We start from the raw sequence: 17298 nt of genomic DNA, 5'->3' as shown, positions 1-17298 counted from the left end.
AAAAACATATAAAAACCCATTTAATTGAGTCCTTTTTTTGTTTCTTTACAGCAGTTATCAAATGTCCCTCTGAGTATTCAAAGTTTCACCAATCAAAACTAGCCTGTCCTTATGGTTCTTGCTCTGACTCGCTTGTCCCGTCCTCTTTGCTCTCTGGCGTGTATCTGGAACGTTCCCCAATAGTCTCTTCTTTCGCCCTGGGTTCTCTCTGTCCTCCGTTCCTTTTTTTTTTTGTTTAAACTATCCTGGGTAGTTATCGCTACCCTCCTCAGGATGCACCTTGGTGGTAAGTAAAATTAATATTAGAATATGTGCTCTAATACTAACATACTTTTTCACTCTTTTTCTACATATACTCATTATCTCTCTCTTTTGACATAGTTTTCTTTGTCGTCTTTTTACGTAAATAATTTTTTTACGACAATGTTTTATAAAATTAACGTCAATAATTAATAAAAATACAGTAGAAGGAGATAATACATGACTGCTACTTGTACTAATGTTGTTAGTGTAATAATTTATCATTGGTATCAGTACTCTTGTTCTTTTTTTCATCAGGTGCGATAGAGGAATGCATACTCTACTGCAAGATTATAGTTGAATTGTTATAATGATCATCTCATCAAACACGTCAACATCTTATTCACGGTTGATGACAATTGCGTCCGAGCAAGACGTACAATGGCATGATTCAACCTCCACATCATATATCCGGTACTTTGGTTATTCTCTGCAACTGACACCAGAGATTAGCCGCTCTCTCTTTTGTTCTAGTGACGATTTCTCCACTTTGGGCTCTCAGGTGTCAGTTCTTACCAGGCTTGAAAATGCCTCCTCTTGAATACCTTCCTGTGCCTATTGGACTCTCTCAAGCCTTACGAGAAAATCCAATGCAGCACCCATTCCGACTGTCAAGATATCTCCCGGTCCGTTTCTTCTGACACAAAGACCGCAATTTGCTTGCACACCCACGACATCCGTCTTTGGCTCTGCTTCGTTTGCTGCTTCTTCGACCTGTTACATAACTGCATCACTACGTCTGCTCTGCAATATGAATAGAACTCAGACGTGCACACTTCTTCTATGTGCCATCTCTGTCAATTCGATACCGAAACTGTCTTCTACTTATTTGCCGGCTGCTCACTGAAGATGAACTTCTGGGACCCAACTATATCTTAGTATTCTCTGCCGGGCAAGTTCCTCATCGCAGACGAAACTTGGTCAGTGCGCACTTCCTTTGTTCCAGTAGACGAGCAATGCACAGTCGATACAGACGTTCTTTGTTTCTTTGGCGCGGGTATTGTTATTCTATGGAAATACCACTGGCGTTGTGTCATCAATGGCACTCCGTGATATACCAATGCAACCGCCAATATCTTTGAACTATGGATCACTGCGGTTTCCTATCACCTTTGCCTTTTATCCGGACATTCTCTTCCCACTACAGCTCCATAATTTATTAAATAAAGTCCAGACATTCATACAAAAATATATATTAGTGACACGAATCTGATGATAAATAGAAAACAATAACATAGAATAGTCTCTCTTTCACAATCAATTACACTCTGTTATCTCAAGCATCAAATCATTGAATGATAGCTTATTAAGAATAAAGATAAATAACGGCAGGCGTCATGTGAGTATGATATGACAATATGATCTCGAATTTATCTTGTGCCTGAAGTCCTTAGGTTATTAGCTCCAATAGAAACCGTGAAATGCTGAAACAAGTATTCCAATAAGGAACTAACCTAATTTCAATCAAGCAAGTTAAAATAAGCATTCAATAGTTTATGTGTTGTTATTTGAGCGTCATTACGTCGTAATTGGGCATCTAAACGAAATTGCTTAAACGGGAAAAGATCTTTATGATTCAGTACAAGTTGAAATAAAAAAGATCTCCGACGAGAGACCAATTCATGTGCATCTGTGCGTTCGAGGAGGGGGATCAAAGTGACTTTTAACCAATGAACCACTGAAAAGGTCTCTGGTCTATTTTCTATTTTTCTATTTTTCTTTTTCCTTTATCATCAATACAACAACGAGTAATGGCTTCTATGAATCAAGATTATGTCCCGATCCCTCAGTTTCCTGCCTGCTTTGATGGTCAATGGAAAAATATTACCAAGAATCCACACTTGAAAACAGTAATGAAATTCAAAGCTGGTACAACATTGGTAAGCATATATTACAAAGCGTGTGTGTATAAGCGCTTATGCCTTCATGAAGCCTCCCCATCATTTCCCATCAAAAGCCCATATCACTGTTCTAAAGGGTTCAATCCAAATTGACGATTTAGAGTCAAGCCAAGCTTATATTTTACGAGAATCGGAGGATTGCACAATACCTGCACTCTTGGTACATGAAATGCAGTTTACCGAGGATGTCGAGTTTGAGTTCGAATTGGAAAATTTGAATGAATTGATCATCTACTGGGATTTGGAAGAACGATAGTACAGTTTTTTCAACTTAATAAAGTCTAAATTCCTCAAAAAAGAAGAAAACTGGTTTCGTTGTGCTGAGATAAGCATATCAATTGTGAGAAATACTCTTATTACACAAGGATACAATAAGATCAATACTACTATTTTATCCATATCATCATACTCTTGTATAAATGGACCCTTCTTGTATTATTGTTTTTTCATTTTATTGCTCACAAAAAGATAAAACGTATTGTCTTTGATTAAAAAGGGATGGAAGAGGTAGTTGGGATAAAAAAAAGTGGCTCCTTTAATAACAGGATTAACACTTACGTCAGTGGCTCCCTCTAAGCTAATAAAATTGCTTCACTTGGATTCCCGATTGTTTAAAACCTTGATTCGAACGAGTGACTAATTCAGTTTGTTTTAAAGCAATAAGTTTAAAAGAATGAAGAATCAGGCTTAAGTAAAGTAGAAGGAATGAATTAAATGAAAGAAGATGGTTATAATGCAATATGGATAACGAATATAATAAATAATGAATCTTGAATCTTTAAAGGCAGTTTGGGTACACTTTACTCAATTCTATTCACTTTAGATTTAGACTACAACAACACTTAAATTTGGTGAATAGACAATTAAATGTTTGAATATTTAAGAACAGTAAATACATTGCATCATAATGTCTATCTTTATATCATTTGAACTATCAAAGACAGTGCATATCCTCTCGTTTTATGAATCATCTGTCTGCAACCATGCATAATATAGTTGCCTCTGCAGCCAAGCATTACAGAGTAAGCGTCCCCCTTTTTTTTTTACCTTTCATATAAGCTTTCCACTCAAGACTTTTCAAGATTAGACTATTCAGGTTGGTGCGGTTGACATGCTAATTACTGGGTGAGCAACACGTTCAAGATTGCATTGAAACTGTCAGAAAACCACTAAGGTCGGAGTATGAGTCAATATGCAGTGAGGCACATCCCGGATCTTTAAACAGTTGCTCCACTAGTTGAATTAATTCAAGAATTGTTGATAACTTGGTAAGTGCTCAATAATAAACTAAACAAGTTCTATTAAATATATTCAAGTATTTTTCTTCCAATTAAGCGCAGAGAATTCATTGTCTTTCCCTTGTTGAATCACTCGCCAAAACATTCAGCAGAATGAGTAACAGATCCAAATCACTTTACTAATTCTAACCATTGGCAGAAACTTACTTTTCTTCACTTTACTCTTGACAACCCTACCAGAACCGCTGAATTGGATTCAGTTCATGAAACATCTTTGAGAATGAATGTGCCTTCCTACATCAGTTGAGCTATGGATAGAGGGCGTTATCTTATCATGATAATGCCCCCTTCATTTCTGAATACTTGTCCCATTTCATCAATAGGTCGTATTAAAGTTAGAACCTAACATGCCGAAAGACAAAAGCAGTGAAGAATATGCTTTAATGAGAAACAGAGGCACTGTCACATTTGCTCCAAGCCTATCAAAAATAACTGTTACATGACTCCTCGTGCCTCATCATCAAACTATCGCAACCTGAAACCGTACACAGTCTGAAGAGTTGAACCTCTAAACATGAATCTAATCTCGTTAAACTTGACCTTGTATATAAAAAACATGATCAACAACTGTGGACTGGGTAGTCCAAATAACTCTTGGGATGTATCTTTGTAGAATGTATATAAAAGGGCATACTCTTCTTGACACTTGTTCTCCCCATATACATCACTACCATAGTTTATATTTGAACGATTGAGGTTGTCTGCTATTTTGAGTTTCACATAAGCTTCTTTTGTTAAACATCCTCTGTAGCAGCTCTTTCCTTTCTTAGAGTCTACTTCATCATTATGTCGCAACAAGCAGTTGATTCAAATGAATGTTTTTGATGCACTTTTTTAATAAGAAGAAAAAGAGGGAAAAGGTGATACAGTAGAGACACAATTTGTAGGAGCACGCGTGTTTCAAATATCCATTCAACATGAAACACATAAATAAACATGACCTTTTAATCAAAAGTCGCGCCTATTGAATATTTATTCCCCTTCTCTTTCCCTGTTTGGATCCTTCCTTTTGTTTACAAAAGACGGGGATGCAGGAATATAGAAAAATGTCGTGACATAAGGATGAGTGTAACGATAATTGTAAACAAAGAACTAGTCCTTTTTTTTCTTTTTTCTATAAAGAAAAAACTTTCTTTGAGGCTTAAGAGACAGTGGATGAAAAAAAAAAAAAGAGGGAGATCAAAGCCATCAATGTCAAACTCTACATCTGATCAAAATTAAACTCCACTACTTGTTTAGGCTGAGTGTGTGTACATGTATGTGTATGTGAATGTGGAGTAGGTTTGCATACGTATTTTGACAACCAAACAACTTGTTTATTAAAGTAAAGATTACTTTTTATACTTGTAAATACATTATGCACGTAATTTATTTCTGGAATGTATGTCTTTTTATTGAGAATATAAACAAAATATATATTGTGAGAGAAAGTAGCAAAACTATGGGTCCAGCCCTATTTTGTATTTATTGAAAGGTGCATTAAACAATACATCCAAATGATCCAATTAAATGTGAAATAGAGTTCTAAAATCTATGACATGGTTTCAAGAAAACAGTACAAAGGATACATGTGATGTTGGTCTGTATGACACTGTTCGGAAGTAACACTTCCGCTTTATTGCATGTCAAGTTCCTTATTTATTTATATATAAAATTTATTTTTTATATATATATTTTTATATATGGAAGGAGAGGGGTTAAAAAGGACACTAGGAAAAGAGAAGAGAGAAAGGGTGAGTATAAAATAGTTGGGGTAGTGAAACGTTTTTTTATTCTTAAATAATTTTATACATCTCTTTTCTTTTCTTTTTTTTCTTTCTTTCTTCTTTCTTCTTTTTTTATATAAAAATATTAAAAATGTTTATAAAATCAATCATAGATTGGATCCACTTCTTCATTTGCCTATATATCCACATCATCTCAACTATAAAAGCAGCTATTTATATTGCAAAACATGACTATCCTGTTAGACCACAGCGATCATGTAAGAAAATGCCAGTGATCATCAGCAGAAGAAGGCTTGCTAGGAACAATAAAATTAAGAGTTTGCCAACTGAAATACTCTTACTCATATTCAATCAATTGGATCAAAAGGACTTGTATCATTGTTTAACGGTGTCCAAACAATGGAAGAAAATCATCACCCCCCTTCTCTGGAAAGTGGCTACTCCTTTAAGGCCAATATTAAATTGTGGCCAAAAATTCCCTTCCATCTACTTTCCTATACATTTCCAACAATATGGTCATTCAATCCAATCCTTGGATCTATCACTTATTGCTCACCACGTGAACGATTCGACCATTCGACAGATCATTTACTATTGTCCAAACATAACCAAGCTCAACTTGACCAATTGCCGTGCTATCACTGATGAATCCTTCCGACTCTTAGCCCGTGCCCCTCTTGCACGTAATCTAGAGTCTCTCGTGTTGACAAACTGCCGACAAATCACCGATCGTAGCTTGTATTATTTGTCTGCCGTGTGTGATCAACTCAAACTACTTCATCTGAACGGCTGTGTTCACATCGGTCACTCTGGTGTAACTCGTCTCATGACCATTACCGGAAAGACCATCCGACATTTACGTATCAACGATTGTCCTCTTCTCACAGGTGCTACAATTCAAGCAGTAGGTCGTTATTGTGGTCCAAAATTAGAATCCATTGATCTCTCTCGTTTACCATTCAAGCACACGGATATCGTCAAATTGATTAAGCAATGCCCTAATATCACACAACTGGATATGTCTTTGAAGAATCCGATTCGCGCAGATTTCATGTCAAGGTCAACCGCTGCTACTGTTTCTGATCCAGATAGACACATCCATGAGTTATCTGGCTTTATTGAGCTGTTAAACCAACTCAACATTCACCCTACCCTGTCCGCTGAATCAGCAAGACATCGTCGTTTCATCTTGGAGCAACAACGTGTTCGTGACTTGGTGTGTGATCGCACGATAGAGTATGTATCCATTCACTTGAAGAATCTCAAGAGGCTTGATCTCTCTCATTGGGCTTGTTTAACTGATTCTGGTGTGCGTGCCTTGGCTGATAATTGTAGACATTTATCGGAGATTTCATTGTTGGGATGTACAAGCGTCACCAAACGAGGTTACAAATATCTGGCTGAAGCGTATTGCATCAATAACAATAACAATCAGCGCTACAACAGCTCACTAAGTGATCATGAATCACTGGCAAGTACTGTTGTAGAAGTAGAGCGATCCAATTCAACGCCTCTTCCTACCACCAAAACAACATTTTAATATCATTTGAATGCACACGTATATATTTATTTATATATATATATACATATATATACTATTCAACCCACATATATCGACGTATATGTACATATGGCAAATTGCATCTTATAAATATCTTGCACCTATACCCCTTCTATTTTTTTTTCTTTACCCCATTTGCTTTAAATAAATGCATAAAAAGTATAATCATTAAGAATGTTGTCTCACCAGACCATAAACAAAAAGCAATGCATCATGTACATCTTTTTCTTTTTTTCTTTCATAGCTTTACGATGGTTACTAGCTTGATGTCATATCTCTTTTAGATTTCTTCTTGCTTGTAACCATAGATTCGTCATTATTGTTAAGGTTATTATAGCATGCATTCTTCTATGATGGTGCAACGTTACTTCTAAACGATCTCACAGCTAAACTCACCTACCTGTTCATACATAACTATTCACCCTTGGCCCTCATTTTAACATTTAAAAAAAATTCTTTGCCCCACACACATATAAAAAAGGGAAAAGAGGGGGGCTTTGTAGCAATAGATTATGAATGACGATTCATATGCAAGTTTATATTCTTTTGTTGGAATCTTTCGATTGGACACAAATAATAACAGTGGGCGTTTTCTAGACTATTTTCGAAACACAATAGGACAAGAGCGATAACAAAGAGATGTGTAACCATGGCAAAAAAGTCTATTTTTCTTGTGGGAAACCCAAGGTTACATCATTACAAGCTTGCCATTTAAAATCCGATCTACGCACACAAAGGGAGGGCGATTTATTTATTATGGAATAGTTCCTTGTATCATCTCTCTGGTCATTTGCTTGAAGAAATGGGATGATTTATGTTTTATTTTTTGGGATATTGGGATGATACACACACATATATGGTCAAAGCGGAACATCTTGCTTCAGACTATGAGCATACGCTTACACAATTCGAAGGACTCCCAGGGATGGGGCTGAGACTTTGAAATATATAGTCTGTTTGACAAACTAAAGTGAACAATGACCAAAAGCTTAAACCCCATAGTCGTACATAGCACTACCACGAGAGTTCTAATTCATTATTGTGTGCAATGAATATAAAAATAAATTACAGTAGCTAGCAATGTAACATGATAGTCAGCACGGACTATACGTACTCTCAATCAATGGCCTCTCTTTGATATAGTGAATAAGCATGATAAACCATTGTCCTTTTTTTTTCTTTCTTTCTATTATCATCTATTTAACCATAGAAAGAATTGGCAGCAGCTTAAACTGTAATTGCCATTGTTTGCATTGAAAAAGTATTCTGTATTCATCGGCTGTATTACTTCACTGACCAGTATAATAGATCCAATGCCAGCTAGACACATTGGCCCACTGTCCGTCTTTGAAATACCATTCCGACTGATCAGTACTGCTTGACATGGGAGCAGCCACATGCTCACTGCCGACTGTGCTCCTTTTGACAGGATGATCACTGTCATTCACACATCCAGCCCCGGACAAGTCACAGGATATCATTAACAAGAGCGGATGGTCATACTCAGTTGATCATATTATGACCAAATAGGCTTGTTCAGGGTCTAATTTAGCTTTCTTCCTGTCCAGTAGGCCTCTCATTCCTGTTTTAATTCCTTTAATTGAAGAACTTGATAATGTGAGCTTGATTTTGACCTCTAAAGCATGTTTCGTTTTTCTACTTGTCGTTTTTGTATTTCAAAGCAAGAGACCACATCAAGTTACACTGTACTTTTTCTTTATAAACAATCGTTTAAGCGTAATTCAGAGCGCCTAATGAAACTATAACGTTGGCATTGGAAGCTCTGTTCAAAGAACTAGTACGAACGAAAACTCTGTAATTTACTGGATCATCTTCTCAAGCTCTTGTCGCTTTCGATGTTTCACCTTTTAAGAGATAATGCTTTGTATATTGTCCAAATCATACTGTACTCTCTGTTTACAAAAGTAATGTAGATGCATGATTATCAAATAATCAATGTTTGACAGCTATTTGAACAAACCAACAATACATGGTGTTTGCTTAGTCAATTTTGGTTGGCAACGATACTCAAATAATGAATGGTTGGCTAAAGTACAAGGGTAAAATATAGAAATCCAAATATGGAAAACTACTGAGTTCTCTCTTTCTTTCTTTCTCCTATGTCAACATTTGGTCATTTATATCGCACTTTCTTTTTAGTGGATAACCGTTTTTCTCTGTCTCTTTTTTTTTTTTTTCATTTACAATATGAATTGGCAAAAGTATATCAATGAACTTGTTAAAACTGAACACGTTGCTGAGGCAGCCATTATAGAATTAAAAACAGGTGAAGTTTTAGCATCAACGTCGGGTCTCAATTTACTTCCGTCTGAAGCAGCAGGAATCGCCGTTCTTTCTCGAGATTACAATCATGTTTTCGCTCAAGGTGTTCGAGTGGCGGGCATCACCTATATGGGACTCAAAGCAGATGCAACGAGTATTTATGGAAAGAGAGGGACGACTGGGGTGACAATAGCCAAGTCGAATCATGTCGTCGTGGTTGGGACTTATACTGACGGTATGAAACCGGAGAGTAGCGAAAAGGCAATTGAGCAATTGGCCGCTCAATTAATCCAAAGTGGACACTGAGACTTGTCCCCCTCACTTGTATATAATTTATTTAATTATGCATTAAAGCATACATGTTTTTTTTTTTTTTCTGCAGGACTTTTTGTTAGGACTTAAAAAAAGAGACCTGTTTATTTTGTGATATTTCTGCAAAACATAAACTCTTTTCTTTGTTTGTTTATCTTGTTTTAAAAAAGGATAAAGTACAATGACAAGGTCATCATGAAAAGATCACAAAGCAATAAAATCGTCCACTTCCAAAAGGGATAATTTGGACTATCATCATGTCCTTCAGGCAAACAAGTAGCTGTACTTTATTCTAAAGGATATTGGCGATTGACTTTATGTAGGCTGCATTGCCTTAAATGGAATCATTTGATATTATATCAAGGTTACTATGATTGTTATGCATAAATAACCAAACATGATATTTAATAATATCTGCTCGCGTAACTATTTGTCCACATAAATATGATCTCTGGTCAGCTCAGCTTAGGCATGAATATAAAAGGTCAGCCAATCAAAAAGCTGCTTTGATCAAGGAAGAAATGGTCACAACAGGGGTAAAGTGGCTTTCACTCTTTCACTCTTTCACTTACACTCTCTCTTTCTTTAATATCATGCCTCGTTCAGCTTGGAAAGGTCCCTTTTTTGTCTCATTCCCTGGTTTAAAACAAGCTGTTCAAAATGGAACACCTATTGCAACACAAGGTTCGCATTACTATTTGTTTATTTACTGTATCTGACATGCACATTAGCTCGTAGCTGCACCATTTTACCGTCATTTGTTGGATTGAAGTTTTTAGTGCATAACGGAAAAGAATATATACCAGTTCATGTGACCGAAGAGATGATTGGACACAAATTAGGAGAATTTTCATTCACTAGAAAACGATTCACTTATCGTTTTACCAAGAACAAATAAACAGTTTAATAAATGCCCGGGATTATTCTCCAACGATTCTCTTGACGATGAGGAAAATGCTTTTGATACCAGAGAAATGTTTGATTCGCAGTGATTGAAAGATTAACAACAGTCCAAATGAGACCACATAAAAGAGTCATGTTTTTGAATTGGTACAGGATACACAATGAGGCATAGATCAAAATGTCTGCAAAGTAATGAGGTACTACGATCCACTCAAACCAGTCACCTCTGGGGACAGAATATCTTTCTGTTGAATTCGATCGAAGTGAAGCCAATATACTGTGACATTGATATTGATGGTAATTGGCATAAAAGAATAGCATTAAGGCGATGAGCGTTGACAAGTTCCAGTGACCTGTTGATATGAGTATATATAAAGATTTAAACATAATATACGTATACCTTTTTCAATGGTCCTTGAGGACCATACACCAAGATGGGCAGCTCCTTCAAGCCAAGTGCCAAATACCATGGCACCATAGAATCCAACTCCCGTAAGATAATGGGATATGTGCATTTTAGCTTCTTTTGATGGTCTTTCTATTATTAAGGATTCGTAGACACGTCTTGCAAGATGAAAGTTCATTAATAGTAATCCAACTTGACATTGCAATTGAGGTAAATGATATGATCCAGAGGGTTGATCCCATTGACGCAATAAATAAAATACAACGCCCTTTTGGAAATACAATTCAATCGCACAGTTGATTCCAAATAATAAGCCAATGATATAGAAATGGTTAAAGTAGTGCTTTGGGACTGTCAAGGTTGATAGATAATGAGCCCAACGTGTCTTGGGCTTTTTTGTATTGTGTAGATTAAGTTTTCCATAGGATAAAACTGATGCCTGTAATTCGTGAATTCGATTTGCACATAGGCTTAATGTTGTCAATATGATTAAACAAGAGCATAAAAGAACAATCAAGTACATACTAGAGAAAAAAGAAAAAGAAAAAAAAGGCAGTGTAACTATTTTTAATAGTAGACGTGTAGAACACCAAATGATATATTGATCAACATGCCAGCGATGATGCCTAATTGCTGTCTTCTCGAAAAGACAGACTCTCGAAACCAAAATAAGCAAATGATGCCGAGAAAGAATCCAAACATAAGCCCCCACATCATTTCCTTGTAGGTGCCTTGAACAGCTAACCTAAAAGTTAATACGACGCTATTATCTATCTTTGTACATTACTGCCGTCTGGTAGTGTCTCTCCTGTGTTATCCATCCATTGTTCTTCTAAATTTCTAGCTTCCTCTGATGTTCCTTCTGTATCATTATAATCTGTTCCATGAAGTCTATGAAACTGCGCTCTTATATTCTGAATATCTTCTTCTGTAAATCCTGATTCTCGTAGCCTGTCAAAGCCCACGGGCGGTATGATTTGAGGACGATTCTATAGACACAAAGGATATGAGAGAAGGTGTATATTGTATATGTATGACATACATTGCTTATAGAAGAGCCTTTTGGTATATAGTCGGATAATGAACAATGGATATAGACAGGTGAGGGTGGTTCTAGTGTTGCTTTTGAGTTTGTTATATTTATTTTGCCAATGCCGTAACTCTTTAATGTCCTTTGATCTTCAAGCACTTTTCCGTTGTGAATGAGGCGAATGTATTTATCCTTTGCATTTCCTGATAGATTACGAATCTATTAAATACAGGGCGTTACTTAATAATAACAACAATGACAAGTACTATATACTTTTTCTTTAATAGAATACACAGTTTCATCAGGCTCAGCATTAATAACAAGGTCTTGTCTATCAGACCATCTTATATGTAAGTCAATATTATCATAATATTCATCTTGGTCCATCTTTGGAATTACTGAACAAAAAGAGAAAAAAGAGAGAGAAAGAGCATTTTGTATCACCAATGTATTTTTAAAACCAGCTTTAAATAGCGTTACATCAAATTTCCTTTTTTTTTCCTGCTTTTTTCTCTCTCAAATGTCTTATTCTTTACAAAGTTTAATTGGTACTATAATAAACATGATTAAACCTAACCAAAAGACTTATTTACTCTTTTTAGAAAGAGCATGCAGCCCATCTCGATTCGATCCAAACTTGGCTCTTAATCTTGAGATCTGCGAGACGATCAATAAAAAGCAAGGCAGTGCGTAAGATCACATCACTCTATACCCATTATTCTTTTTCTCTAATTCCATTTAAAGGCCACGTACTGCAGCTATGACCATTGTGAAATTAGTCAATAGCCCAAGAGTAAATCAAGCTATGCTTGCTTTAACTGTAACTATTCATGACTTGTTTTCTTTCTAGAAAAAGCCCTAACCTATCATAGTTGCTCGATAATTGTGCTAAAAACTGTGGATATCCATTTCACCTTCAAATAGCAACTAAAGAATTCTTGAATGCGCTCGTTCGTCGCTTCCCAGAACGACCACCGACACGATACGCGCCTCATCCAGTACAATCCGCTCCAGAAAATCAATGGAACCATTTTGATTTTGTACCACAACAACTCATGGCACATCCTGTACTAGATCGTATTTTGTATTTGATTAAGGAATGGAAAATTGCCCTTACAGAATTATCTAAATACAAAGAGGATATGACACATATAAGGGATATGTATAGATTATTAAAATTTAAAGGTAATTCACCCCCTTGACAGAATAACAAGGAAAAAAAGCTGATGTCTTTTTAAAGGGTACGTATTTCCCGAATTACGTGATTCTTCAGTTGCCGCTTTGGCACCAGCAGATGTAAGCAATTGCAAGACATTCATGGGTAATTAATAACGCGCCTCTTTTTATTAGACATTAAAAACAGTAGAGGAACTAGAAGAGGAAAATCGTGTAGCACAAGCAGCGGTATATATAATATAATGTGGTAACATATGAGAAGAGAAGCATTGATGTATAGTTTTAAATATTTAGAAACTACAAGAACTCATCAGACGAGGCAGACCACAGGATTTGGTAGAAGCTAATAGATTGATGAAAATAATGACAGGATACGTAAGAAGAGAGAAAGAGACGAGAATTTTTTGATTATAGCAGCTATCTAAAAAAAAAGTCATGTAATGATAGGATCAAAAGCATCAGCCAAATTATAAAGAGATGTTTGTGGAAGAGGTGCACAAGATTCAAAATAAGGCACGTTTACTATATGAAATGCTGGGTAATTTGAGATCAGGCGATAGACCAGACGAAACCATGGAAGAATTAAAGGGCTCTTGTGAAAATGCAATACTCAAGATTGAAAATATGCTTAAAACTGAGCAAGATAAAGAAAAGATTGAGGAGATGAATCAGGCACTTTTGATTGTGAAAAACAGCATTTTAAAATACCAAGACATCAAAAAGGGACGATATAATACCAGCTATGACATCAGTGATAAGTTTGATAGTAAGCTTGTTGAAGAGGCAAAGCAGCAGCAGCAGGAACAGCAGGGGTCTATTAGCTTAATTGATTTGGATGATGATTTATCCAGTGATAGTGATAGGTCAATCATCAATCAGCTCAATTCGTTGACAATATATTCTCCTGATTTATCAACACAACCTACTCAAGAACCAGTTATACCAATCGCAGACAATAAACTAGTAGACATGGTCAATAAGAATGGGCTTGTTATTCAATTAGAGCCACTATCGACTGTAAACACGACATACCAGTTTAAAGCATACTATTCAAACAAATCAGTTGCTCCTATGGATAAGATGACTTTACTACTAGCTGCACCCAAGGTAATCATCTTTCTTTTTAGCTGATTTAGATGAGTGATTAACGTCACACGATAGTCTATGCAATTAAAACTAGGGCCTGTATCTTCTTCATCTGTACCTCCTACATCTGACAAGTCTGTTACTCAAGTCATCACCATTGATAATCCAAACAAAGTAAGCCTCAAAGCAGATTTAAACATTGCATAAACTAAATAGTCATATATATAGGAATCTATCCGACTTCGATACAAGATAACTTATGAACAATTTGGAGTGGAGATGGAACAGTCAGGCACTTGGCATAATACTAAATAAACATTCTGAATCATAGAACTAAAAGTATAAAATAAAATTAATTATTTGCTTGATACCAAAACTTGTCTATTATGTCTTAAATACCTTGTTAATGCAAAAGATGGGCCAATCCGGATCATGGTTATAACCACTCTCTGCCCTGTTTCACCAAATAAAAGAAACAGGGTGCGATCATTTATATGTATCGTACCTGACTAGTAAAGCATCTTGCTTTACATTATTACTGAACCAAATAGGGCTTATAGTAAATACTTTACAAAATCCGTAGCTTTTTATTTTTATGCTGCAAACCAATAAGTGATATTGATATACTTCATTTAGTCCGTGTGGGTATTTTTTTTGTAATACTTACTCTTATGCAAAATTTTCGCACGGTACTTTTTTTGTGTATAAATAAAAAGTAAGCGACTTATTCCCCACTTCTTTTCTTTACTTTTTTTTATACACAAGTATGATGGCATCCATCTTGAAATCCGGTTCTGCCCTTTCAAAGTAAAAAATCAAACAAATAGATATCATAATATACTGACACCTTTTTTAACAAAAGACAAGGCATCACTTCAAGAGCATTCAGTACCCAATTCCCCCTTTTACAAAGAGTCTCTGGTGTAGACACTGTCAAGAACTATATCAATGGTAAATTTACTGAATCAAAAACTGATAAATGGATCGAACTTCGCAATCCTGTAAGTTTTTTCCAAAATCCATCACTTAAGCGCATATGTATACTAAACGCTTGAAATAGGCTACACAAGACTTAATCGGCTATGTTCCCGAAACGACACATGAAGAATTAAATGAAGCCACCGAAAGTGCTGCTGCTGCTGCTCGCGAATGGAAAAAGACGACTGTCTTACAACGCCAAAGGGTGATGATGGACTTGCAATATCTCATTCGTCAAAACCAGGAAAAGATTGCCGAGAACATTGTTCAAGAACAAGGCAAGACATTCGCAGATGCTAAGGGCGATGTCTTCCGTGGCCTTCAAGTCGTTGAACAAGCCTGTGCTTTGACAACCATGATGATGGGTGAAAAGATGACAGTTGCAAAGGATATGGAAACATACAGTTATAGAGAACCACTCGGTGTCGTCGCTGGCATCTGTCCTTTCAATTTCCCTGCAATGATTCCACTTTGGATGTTCCCTTTGGCAATTGCTACAGGTAACTCTATTGTCATGAAGCCTTCTGAGCGTGACCCTGGCGCCATGATGATGCTCGCCAAGTTGGCTGCTGATGCTGGTGTCCCTGATGGTGTCCTCAACGTCGTCCATGGTTCCGTTGACTGCGTGAACTACATATGCGATGAACCCAGAATCAAGGCCATCTCATTCGTAGGTTCTGACCGCGCTGGTCAACACATCTATACCCGCGGTAGCGCCAACGGCAAGCGTGTGCAAGCTAACCTTGGAGCCAAGAATCACGCTGTTCTCTTGCCTGATGCCAATAAGCAGGCTGCCTTAAACTCTATTGCTGGCGCCGCCTTTGGTGCCGCTGGTCAGCGCTGTATGGCTCTTAGCACTTTGGTGTGCGTTGGCGAAACAAAGAATTGGTTACCTGAATTGGCCGAACGTGCTAAAAAGCTCAAGGTCGGTTATGGCATGGAACCCGACACTGACGTTGGACCTCTCATCACAGTTCAGTCCAAGGAACGTGTTGAGCGTTTAATTCAAAGCGGTAAGGAAGAAGGTGCTAATGTTTTGTTGGATGGAAGGGGCATCGTGGTAAAGGGATACGAAAAGGGTAACTTTGTTGGTCCTACCATCATTACCGATGTCAAGACTGAGATGGAGTGCTATAAAGAAGAAATCTTTGGTCCTGTCCTTGTCTGTTTGAATGTGGATACCTTGGACGAAGCTATCGAACTGATCAACAGCAACCCCTATGGTAACGGTACGGCCGTATTTACCAATTCTGGACCAAGTGCTCGCAAGTTTGAACACGAAATCGATGTTGGTCAAGTAGGCATCAACGTTCCTATTCCTGTGCCTGTTCCTCCCTTCTCTTTCACCGGTAGCCGTGGTTCCATCTTAGGTGACATGAACTTTTATGGTAAGAGCGGTCTCCACTTCTATACCAAGCCAAAGACTGTCACTTCATTATGGAAAGAAAGTGATTCTGAACACACTCGTGCTGCTGTTCATATGCCAACAATGGGTCATTAAAGAAATGTTGCAACATAGAATTAAAAAATAAAAAAGTATAATACGATGTAACATCTTTTCAAAATATGTGTGCAATATGTTGAAAAAAGGGAGGAATGATTAACGGACAAGCAGTAAGGTTTTCGATCCCTGGAATATCATTAAAAGGAGACCATATAAAGCAAAGGTCTTTTTTTTTTATTGTGGCAAAGTAACAAAAGAGAACCATTTTCAACAATGTCTCCTTCTTTTTCTAGACCTTTTGTTAAGCTAGTGCTATACATAGATTCTTCATTCTCCCTCTTTCCTCCCCCCTTTCTTTTTGCCTTTTTTTTTTGTTTTGCAAAGCACAAACGTTCATTCTTTATTTCTTTTCTTTTCAGAATGAAGCACGTCTATCAACCACAATCGACTATAACCGCAACCACAGAACGAATACCAACGACTACATGGGGACCGTTTACGATCATTACGATTGTATCTCTCGTACTTGTCACTTGTATCATACTCAATTGTCATAGAATACGAAGAAGCGTTACCGGGAGACGAGCGGTACATCAATCTGGACAGTTTGAAAAAACGCACAAAGAGATGAAACAAGTAGATATCGAGTCCAATGCCGATTTTTCTTCATTTTGTAGCCGAGATTCACAAAACGTTACTGTGCCAGACACAGTATACAATGGAGCGAAAAATGCTCGACCCGATTCAGGATATATTCAAGTTACAAGCGTGCATGCACAGCCTGTCTACGATTATGCTACGTCACAACCATTAAACACAGTTCGTTGACAAAGAAAGAAAAAGAAAAGAAAAGAAAAAAGTAGCATGGATTATCTTAATAAAATGTACTATTA

At 36.9% G+C, this 17298-nt stretch overlaps 9 protein-coding genes across 9 annotated transcripts; 7 read left to right on the top strand and 2 right to left on the bottom strand.

Moving 5' to 3' along the window:
* The first annotated feature begins 1976 nt into the window (after window positions 1-1976).
* Window positions 1977-2484, top strand: RHIMIDRAFT_291229 (uncharacterized protein). Its single transcript, XM_023613796.1, has 2 exons — window positions 1977-2180; window positions 2233-2484. The coding sequence occupies exons 1-2, from the start codon at window positions 2052-2054 to the stop codon at window positions 2455-2457; spliced, it is 354 nt and encodes a 117-aa protein (XP_023467225.1). The 5' UTR covers window positions 1977-2051; the 3' UTR covers window positions 2458-2484.
* A 2828-nt stretch (window positions 2485-5312) lies between these two features.
* On the top strand, window positions 5313-7024 carry RHIMIDRAFT_279545 (RNI-like protein). Its single transcript, XM_023612855.1, has one exon. The coding sequence runs from the start codon at window positions 5492-5494 to the stop codon at window positions 6764-6766; it is 1275 nt and encodes a 424-aa protein (XP_023467224.1). The 5' UTR covers window positions 5313-5491; the 3' UTR covers window positions 6767-7024.
* A 1971-nt stretch (window positions 7025-8995) lies between these two features.
* Window positions 8996-9376, top strand: RHIMIDRAFT_201280 (Profilin/allergen; the record flags this gene model as incomplete). Its single annotated transcript, XM_023606522.1, has 1 exon — window positions 8996-9376. The coding sequence occupies one exon, from the start codon at window positions 8996-8998 to the stop codon at window positions 9374-9376; it is 381 nt and encodes a 126-aa protein (XP_023467223.1).
* A 567-nt stretch (window positions 9377-9943) lies between these two features.
* Window positions 9944-11243, bottom strand: RHIMIDRAFT_279542 (uncharacterized protein). The gene is made up of 2 exons (XM_023612854.1): window positions 10686-11243; window positions 9944-10638 (listed from the first exon to the last, which is right to left on the bottom strand). Exons 1-2 carry the CDS (start codon window positions 11212-11214, stop codon window positions 10286-10288), a joined length of 882 nt encoding a protein of 293 aa, XP_023467221.1. The 5' UTR covers window positions 11215-11243; the 3' UTR covers window positions 9944-10285.
* Window positions 9976-10280, top strand: RHIMIDRAFT_201261 (mitochondrial 30S ribosomal protein S19; the record flags this gene model as incomplete). Its single annotated transcript, XM_023606521.1, has 2 exons — window positions 9976-10066; window positions 10114-10280. 2 exons carry the CDS (start codon window positions 9976-9978, stop codon window positions 10278-10280), a joined length of 258 nt encoding a protein of 85 aa, XP_023467222.1.
* Window positions 11243-12186, bottom strand: RHIMIDRAFT_291226 (uncharacterized protein). The gene is made up of 4 exons (XM_023613795.1): window positions 11995-12186; window positions 11734-11940; window positions 11479-11680; window positions 11243-11431 (listed from the first exon to the last, which is right to left on the bottom strand). The coding sequence occupies exons 1-4, from the start codon at window positions 12106-12108 to the stop codon at window positions 11259-11261; spliced, it is 696 nt and encodes a 231-aa protein (XP_023467220.1). The 5' UTR covers window positions 12109-12186; the 3' UTR covers window positions 11243-11258.
* A 35-nt stretch (window positions 12187-12221) lies between these two features.
* Window positions 12222-14417, top strand: RHIMIDRAFT_225636 (VHS-domain-containing protein). Its single transcript, XM_023607532.1, has 10 exons — window positions 12222-12269; window positions 12324-12411; window positions 12466-12541; window positions 12594-12906; window positions 12962-13017; window positions 13072-13125; window positions 13192-13272; window positions 13345-14004; window positions 14059-14157; window positions 14212-14417. Exons 1-10 carry the CDS (start codon window positions 12242-12244, stop codon window positions 14296-14298), a joined length of 1542 nt encoding a protein of 513 aa, XP_023467219.1. The 5' UTR covers window positions 12222-12241; the 3' UTR covers window positions 14299-14417.
* Window positions 14418-14644: 227 nt separating this feature from the next.
* Window positions 14645-16755, top strand: RHIMIDRAFT_225633 (Methylmalonate-semialdehyde dehydrogenase). Its single transcript, XM_023607531.1, has 3 exons — window positions 14645-14790; window positions 14846-14984; window positions 15044-16755. The coding sequence occupies exons 1-3, from the start codon at window positions 14750-14752 to the stop codon at window positions 16460-16462; spliced, it is 1599 nt and encodes a 532-aa protein (XP_023467218.1). The 5' UTR covers window positions 14645-14749; the 3' UTR covers window positions 16463-16755.
* Window position 16756: 1 nt separating this feature from the next.
* On the top strand, window positions 16757-17262 carry RHIMIDRAFT_279510 (uncharacterized protein). The gene has a single exon (XM_023612853.1). It carries the CDS (start codon window positions 16826-16828, stop codon window positions 17231-17233), a length of 408 nt encoding a protein of 135 aa, XP_023467217.1. The 5' UTR covers window positions 16757-16825; the 3' UTR covers window positions 17234-17262.
* Window positions 17263-17298: the final 36 nt, after the last annotated feature.

Source organism: Rhizopus microsporus (assembly GCF_002708625.1).
Source record: "Rhizopus microsporus ATCC 52813 unplaced genomic scaffold scaffold_6, whole genome shotgun sequence".
Taxonomy (NCBI): domain Eukaryota; kingdom Fungi; phylum Mucoromycota; class Mucoromycetes; order Mucorales; family Rhizopodaceae; genus Rhizopus; species Rhizopus microsporus.
Note: the sequence above shows the minus strand (reverse complement) of the source record. Positions and strands in the feature narration are given on the sequence as shown.

Coding starts and splice junctions, on each gene's coding strand:
- RHIMIDRAFT_291229 (XM_023613796.1), top strand. CDS start 2,052: ATGGCTTCTATGAATCAAGATTATGTCCCGATCCCTCAGTTTCCTGCC. Junction 2,181..2,232: donor TCAAAGCTGGTACAACATTG/GTAAGCATATAT, acceptor GCCTTCATGAAG/CCTCCCCATCATTTCCCATC.
- RHIMIDRAFT_279545 (XM_023612855.1), top strand. CDS start 5,492: ATGCCAGTGATCATCAGCAGAAGAAGGCTTGCTAGGAACAATAAAATT.
- RHIMIDRAFT_279542 (XM_023612854.1), bottom strand. CDS start 11,214: ATGTACTTGATTGTTCTTTTATGCTCTTGTTTAATCATATTGACAACA. Junction 10,639..10,685: donor CTCAAGGACCATTGAAAAAG/GTATACGTATAT, acceptor TCATATCAACAG/GTCACTGGAACTTGTCAACG.
- RHIMIDRAFT_291226 (XM_023613795.1), bottom strand. CDS start 12,108: ATGGACCAAGATGAATATTATGATAATATTGACTTACATATAAGATGG. Junction 11,681..11,733: donor AAGGCTCTTCTATAAGCAAT/GTATGTCATACA, acceptor TTGTGTCTATAG/AATCGTCCTCAAATCATACC. Junction 11,432..11,478: donor AGAGACACTACCAGACGGCA/GTAATGTACAAA, acceptor CTTTTAGGTTAG/CTGTTCAAGGCACCTACAAG.
- RHIMIDRAFT_225636 (XM_023607532.1), top strand. CDS start 12,242: ATGTCTTATTCTTTACAAAGTTTAATTG. Junction 12,542..12,593: donor AAGCTATGCTTGCTTTAACT/GTAACTATTCAT, acceptor AACCTATCATAG/TTGCTCGATAATTGTGCTAA. Junction 14,158..14,211: donor CCATTGATAATCCAAACAAA/GTAAGCCTCAAA, acceptor TCATATATATAG/GAATCTATCCGACTTCGATA.
- RHIMIDRAFT_225633 (XM_023607531.1), top strand. CDS start 14,750: ATGATGGCATCCATCTTGAAATCCGGTTCTGCCCTTTCAAA. Junction 14,791..14,845: donor TCCGGTTCTGCCCTTTCAAA/GTAAAAAATCAA, acceptor TTTTAACAAAAG/ACAAGGCATCACTTCAAGAG. Junction 14,985..15,043: donor GGATCGAACTTCGCAATCCT/GTAAGTTTTTTC, acceptor CGCTTGAAATAG/GCTACACAAGACTTAATCGG.
- RHIMIDRAFT_279510 (XM_023612853.1), top strand. CDS start 16,826: ATGAAGCACGTCTATCAACCACAATCGACTATAACCGCAACCACAGAA.